At 57.2% G+C, this 6,000-nt stretch overlaps 1 protein-coding gene across 1 annotated transcript in view; it reads left to right on the top strand.

Moving 5' to 3' along the window:
• The first annotated feature begins 549 nt into the window (after positions 1–549).
• ITGAE (integrin subunit alpha E) overlaps positions 550–6,000 on the top strand; it is a 62,122-nt gene continuing 56,671 nt past the window's right edge. The window contains 1 exon segment of the mRNA XM_070389241.1: positions 550–892. Within this exon segment, the coding sequence (XP_070245342.1) occupies positions 859–892 (34 nt within the window). The 5' untranslated portion in view covers positions 550–858.

Here is a 6,000-nt window from a genome sequence, read left to right as displayed (position 1 = left end):
GTGGATTAAGAATCCCCCTGCCAATGCAAGGGGCATGGGTTCAATCCCTGGTCCAGGAAGATCCCACAGTGCCACAGGGCAACGAAACCCATGCACCACAACTGCTGAGCCTGTGCTCTAGAGCTGGAGAGTTGCAGACACTGAGCCCCTGTGCCACACCTACTGAAGCTGGCATGCCCTAGAGCCCGTGTTCCGTAATAGGAGAGGCCACGGCAATGAGAACTTCGTGCGCTGAAACTGGAGAGTAGCCCCCGCTCGCTGCAACCAGAGAAGACCTAGCACAAAAAATAAATAAAAATTTTTTAAGTTAAAAAAAGAATGAAGAGAACGCAGCCAAAGCTGAACTGAGGCAGTGATTCAGTCATTGCCAGGGTCTTTCCCTTCACCCGGCCCTCCGCAGTCTCAGGGCCTTGAGTGTGGAGGCGGTTTCTAGCTGTGGGGGGTGCTTCCTGTGGGAGGGACCCTGGGCCAGGCTCCGGGGCAGAGGTGGGTGGTGGGTGATGGAGCAGGGCAAGGGGGCTGGGACTCGTCCACGAGGATGATAAACAACACATCGCTGGATTCATACTGCTCCTGTCCCTCAAATACCTGCTCCTGACATCATCCGGCCCTGTTCCCAGGCCAGACCTCAGCTCCCAGTTCCACAAAAGTGGTGGAGATGGAGCAGGGCTGCCAGATGTCTCTGGGCTTCCAGGACCCAGGTCTCCTCTACTGAGGAAGCCACGCAGCCTGTCTGTCTGTGGTCCTGGCCTGTGGGTGCGCCTTTGTCCCCGCCTCCTGCCCGCCCGAGCCCATGAGCCCAGGAGGGAAGCTGAGCCCTCGAAGCCTCCCTCGGCCGTTGCCTGCGCTCCCGCCAGGATGTGGCTCTTTCACTCTCTGCTCTGCGTGACCAGTAAGTCGGCCTCACCCCTTGCCCCCCAAGGGGCTGCTGTGCCCTCAGCTCGGCCTGTCCGTTTGTGCGTCTGGTGGGGCTCAGAGCCCGAGGTTAGAGAAGAGGTGGGGCCTCCCCCCGGGGGGATGCTCTTGCTTGGTGGGTCAGACCCCCCCTGGGGCTGGGAAGGGCCCCTGAGGCTCCCTCTGACTTTGGACTCCTTTGGACTCCGGGGCTCTGCCTCCTGTTCCTCCTGCCACCTCCCCTCCCCATGCGTCCCCTTCCCCCAACCAGGCGTCCATGTCAGGCAGCCCCTCAGGTCTATGCCGCGCTTCTCCTCAGAGTGTGCAAGCCCACCTGCCCAGCAGAGCCCCCTTCTCTTACACAGGAAGGGTTTAGCTGAGGAGGGGGTAAGGACCCTGTGAACAGGTGACCGCTGATGAGAGATGATGAGAGATGGTGGGCTGTGTGGTGGAGGACGAATGCAAGGGGGGCCAGCTTCCTGTTCCTGACGTTAAGGCCCTATGAGAACCTGTGTGGGGGAGGGGGCGCTTCCTCTCCACACTGCCTAGGGGGTCCCTTTCTGGCCTTTAAAATGCCCATGGAAGCCCCTGGAGGCAAGCCAAGCCAGGAGCCCACACCCAACCACCAGGCCCCAGGGAGGAGAGAGAGCGTGGTCAGTGAGCCCTGCAAGCCTGAGGCCAGGTGGTCCTGCTTAGTGATCTGACAGGACTCCTGTGCTGGTCAGAAGCTGGATGGAAGAGTAAGACCGGGTATCAGGCAGATGTAGTTTCAAAGCTCCTAGGAGCCTGTTTCCCCTAAGGATTGATGCAGGCCGCTGAGTGAGGCCCGACAGTGGCTGAGCTGAGGCCAGGCTGGGGGGTGCTCAGAATCACTAATAGCGCTACCACAGGCCAGGCCGCCCAAGAGGCCGGCCAAATGCGCCCCAGCAAAGCGCACATTTCTGCACTCTGCACTCTGTTTAATATTTGATTATTAAAAAAAAAATCAAAATAGTTATCATGGAAAGATCAAAACCTTGTTGAACTTCCTTTTCCTTATTTTACAGTTTAGACTTCCCTTTATTTTCAGTTACATGTGGTGTGTGGAGAAGGTCTCATGCTTTTTTGATCTTGCATCACCAAACGTGTCCATAGACGATGTTTAGACGAGACCCTGGTCCACTCCTTCCAGTATGGAAGAGGTGACTGAGGCCCAGACAGGGGTAGTGACTGGCCATAGTTACAAGCAAGTGCTGGTGGAAACGAGGCTTGAGCCCAAGCCTCTGCCTGCCTCCCGGCTCTAGAAGCTCCAAAACACCCCACGGCCTGGGACACTGACCCTGGTGTCACTCTGGGCTCCTGCTCGTCTCTTTCTCCTGTGGCCTCTGGAAGGATCAGTTATCACCCCAGCACCTTTTTCGGCAATGTCAAGTCACATGAGCTTTACAAAACCCCTTCTGAGGCCAAGGCACCCCCCAGGTGGATGGACAGTGGAGAGCAAGATGGAGCAGAGCCGCAATGAGATCCATGAGCCCGCAGCTTGGCTATGCTGTGGGCCAGGGACGAGAGCAGGGCCCCAGCAGCACCAGTGTGCGTGGGAGAAATGGAGCCGTGACAATTCTGCCCTAAGAGTGAGGTCCTGAGACTTAGGGGTGGACTAATCATGAAGAGCTTCCTGGAGGAGGCGAGACTGGTGCTGAATCTTAAGAGCTGGAGAGCGTCTGAGAAAGTGACAAGGAGAGGCCAAGGGAGGGCGCAGGAACCCCTCAGACTGTGAGCCCAGGCCCTGCATCCTGGCTGCACCTCGCTAGGCTGGAGAGAATCCAGACTGTTCCTGGTCTGACCTCCTACCCTTCTCACCGTGGGGAAGCCCTGCAGCTGTTCCCTGCAGCCTGCTACTCCCATGTCAGTCTTCACCCTGACTCATTCGGTGACCACAGCCATTCACTTCTCCTCCCAGGCTCTTAGAGATTGCATCTACATAGCTCGGGTGAAGAAGGGAACTATGCTATGGTCTATAGAACCTTACAGTGGTCCAGGAACCAGAAGTCCAGGGTTGGCTTAGCTGTTGTATCAACTTCAGGCTGGAGCCTGGGGACCCCTCTGAGTCCTGCTGGGGGAATCGGGGAGGTGTCAGACCAGGCTCTGCCCAGGGCACACCCCAGATGGAAAGGCAAGTCTGTGATGGAAAACCTCAGCCACTGAGGGCGGAGGACTGTAGTGTCCAAGGTGGCCCGTAGGATGGGGGAGGTCCTTAGCAAGTGCAGACAGTGATAGGGGTGGGAAGCTTCTATGCAGGAGAAGCAGTATGGACAGAGACCCCAGTGTGAGGATCATGTTTAAGGAGACACAGGGTGAGATCTCAGTGGGGATCAGATGCTCTGATGTTGACTGCCCCCCACAGCCAGGACACCCTGGGCCCTAGGGGGAAGCAGGCCACATGCACACCAGGACCCTCTGTCCCCAGCTGGAGGGCCCGCTAAGGACACCTTCAGGCAACACATGGGGGTGGGGAAAGTGTCCCCCAGGCTGAGAGGTAAGACACATGCAGTGTGCACGGGCAGGCCAGGTGTGGGGGCAAGCCACTTGGGAGCCAGACACCTCTGACCTCCTCCGGGAGTCTGGGTTTTGGGGAGTGTAAACAGGGGCCATGCGGGTGGTCAGGGAGGTGGTGGAGAGTGTGGGGGATCCAGAATGCTAGGCTAAGGGAGCTCCGGCTGCACTCTGACGGCAGGGGGAAAGCCAGTAGGCCCCGAGCCCAAACGTGACCATGAGACTTGCCTGTTGTGTAGAAGGCAGTGTCCTGGAGGAAAGGGAGGCAGAGGCTCGTGAAGAGGCAGTTGCCGAGACTTGGGGCAGGAGGATGTGGGGAGGAGGAGACACGGGGAAGATGTAGGAGGAAACCGCAAACACTTTGCGTGGAACCTAGCCCAGTCTCCCCCAGACCTGCTGGCCGTGGCCATCAGGTAGCCTGTGAAGGGAGTCGGAGGGCAGGCATGAGGCTTGGGGCTGAGATGATGAGGCTCAACTTAAAGGCCCAGGTGGGTGAGCGCAGGGTGAGCTGCCCCATGGGACAGGCAGCCTGCAGACCTTTCTGGGTGCTCTCGGCTGGGCGTCAGGATGGCTGAGTCTAGTCCTAGTTCTATGGCCGGGCTTCTTGCTTAATTTGGGGAAACCATGCCCCCCAGGTTCAGTTTGCTAAGCTGGGAACAGTACTGTAAGAATGTGTATTTAAACAGCCCAGTGTGATGGGGGAGAGGGGGGCTGGTGGGGGGCCGTGGGGCTGACAGGATGGAGTGGGGTCTGACTCAGCAGGCCCGTGTGGCTGAGGCAGCTTGGGAAGGCAGCCCTGTGGGTGGTGTGGTGACAGACTCTGGTTCAGCCGGGCTCTCATCTCTGACAGCACTAGAGGGGGGCTTCACCCGGAGGGCAGACGTCAGAGAGCGTGGCGGGCCCTCTGTGGTTATAACACTGACATTAGCACCCACCTACGGAGCCTTCGGTATGTCGGGCCCTACGCAGGGCATCGCCCCGCTGGTGCGCACGGTTCCACATCATAGCTGAGAAGACGGCAGTGAGGTGACCGCAGGTCCTTCAGGGACTCCGTGGCAAAGCAAGCACTGTCTCCTTCCGGGGCTCATGCTCATTTCTCTGTCTAGGGGGGAAGTGGGAAGGGTGGGGGGGTCCCTGATGGATGCACAGTCTGGGTAAAGGGACTGTGGCAGCGATTGGGTGTAGAGTCTGCTCCAGCAAGGTGACTCACGTCTGGTGGACCCCAGGCACCGGGTGGCCTTCTGAGAGAGCTCAGTGGACCCGTTGACACACCTACACACACACACACACACACACACACACTTGTGTTCTCAGCTCAGCGGACCCTGTGACACATTAGCACACACACACAGCTTACACACGTGTGCATGTGTGTTGACCAATCTATACATGCACACACACACGTGCGCGTGTTCTCAGGTCAGCAGACCCATTGACACACCTACACACACACACACACAGCCTACACACATGCACATGTTCTCAGCAGACCAGCTGACACATCTACACACACACACACATACACATATTCTCACTGACCTAATTACCAGCTCGCTCACCCAGAGCTCTGCCCCAGTTCTCATCTGCTGGCACAACAGGGAGCCTGGTCTCAATTTACACCAACACCCTTGTCCCCAGGGCCTCCGGCTTTTACTGAAGACCTTAGAATGAGGCAGACCTGGGCCCCAGACACCAATTTCAGTGGGCAGATGGGCCACAAAGCAATCCCCTGACCTCTCTGAGCCCCAGCACCTGTGTATGGTGCCTGGAAGAGAGCAGGTGGTCCAGGAAGGTGGTCGTGAGTGTCTCTATGCTTGTCTCCTCCCCTTTCCCACCCCTCAGAGATTTTGAGCCAAGACCCCTCAGTTGAACAAAGCGAAAGATGGGGGTGCCGGGGTAGAGATCAGAAATCTCTGGCTCTATCTGATGTTTCTAATCTGGGCCTGGCACTATGTCAAGTGGGACTTTGTGGTTGAGGGTGTCATGGATGACAGATCAGATTACTGTCTGGGGGAAACAAACTTCATCGTAGATCACTCTGACCCAGACAGGATTTAGTCAGAGCCAGACAGAGACAGCCCAGGATGCTGAGGGGGCTCAGAGATCAGAAGGGCAATCTGGTCAAGAATCTAGTTGGCTCCTGGGGCAGGGAGTGCCTGAACAGGGCCCCAAAGGATGGGGCAGAGCTGGGAGAGTGATGAGGAAGGCACACGGGGCAGAGGGAGCCGCCGTGCACAGGCCCTGTGGTGGGAGATATGCAGTGTGTTCAGGAAGTGGGGTATCAGGCAGCTGGAGAACAGAGCAGGCAGAGGGGATACTGGGCTGGGCAGGGAGATATCATGGATGTCCGGGAAGGAAGACTACACTTCTCACGGGGGTTTCAATTCATGTCTGTGAGTCACACAGATGGTAAAAAAGGGGAAAGAAGGCCTTCCACTCACTCCTTATAAGAAGTGGGTAGTTCTCACTTCACTTTTTTTTTTTACCTGCCCCATCCTTATAAGTTTTATTTTAGCGCATGATATATTTTTATGAGTCACCACCCATCATTCTGGGCAAGGCAGGGGTATAAAG

The sequence above is a fragment of the Bos mutus genome, chromosome 19 (genome assembly GCF_027580195.1).
Source record: "Bos mutus isolate GX-2022 chromosome 19, NWIPB_WYAK_1.1, whole genome shotgun sequence".
Classification (NCBI taxonomy): Eukaryota; Metazoa; Chordata; class Mammalia; order Artiodactyla; family Bovidae; genus Bos; species Bos mutus.
The sequence above is the reverse complement of the archived record's forward strand: the minus strand, read 5'-3'. Positions and strand labels throughout refer to the sequence as shown.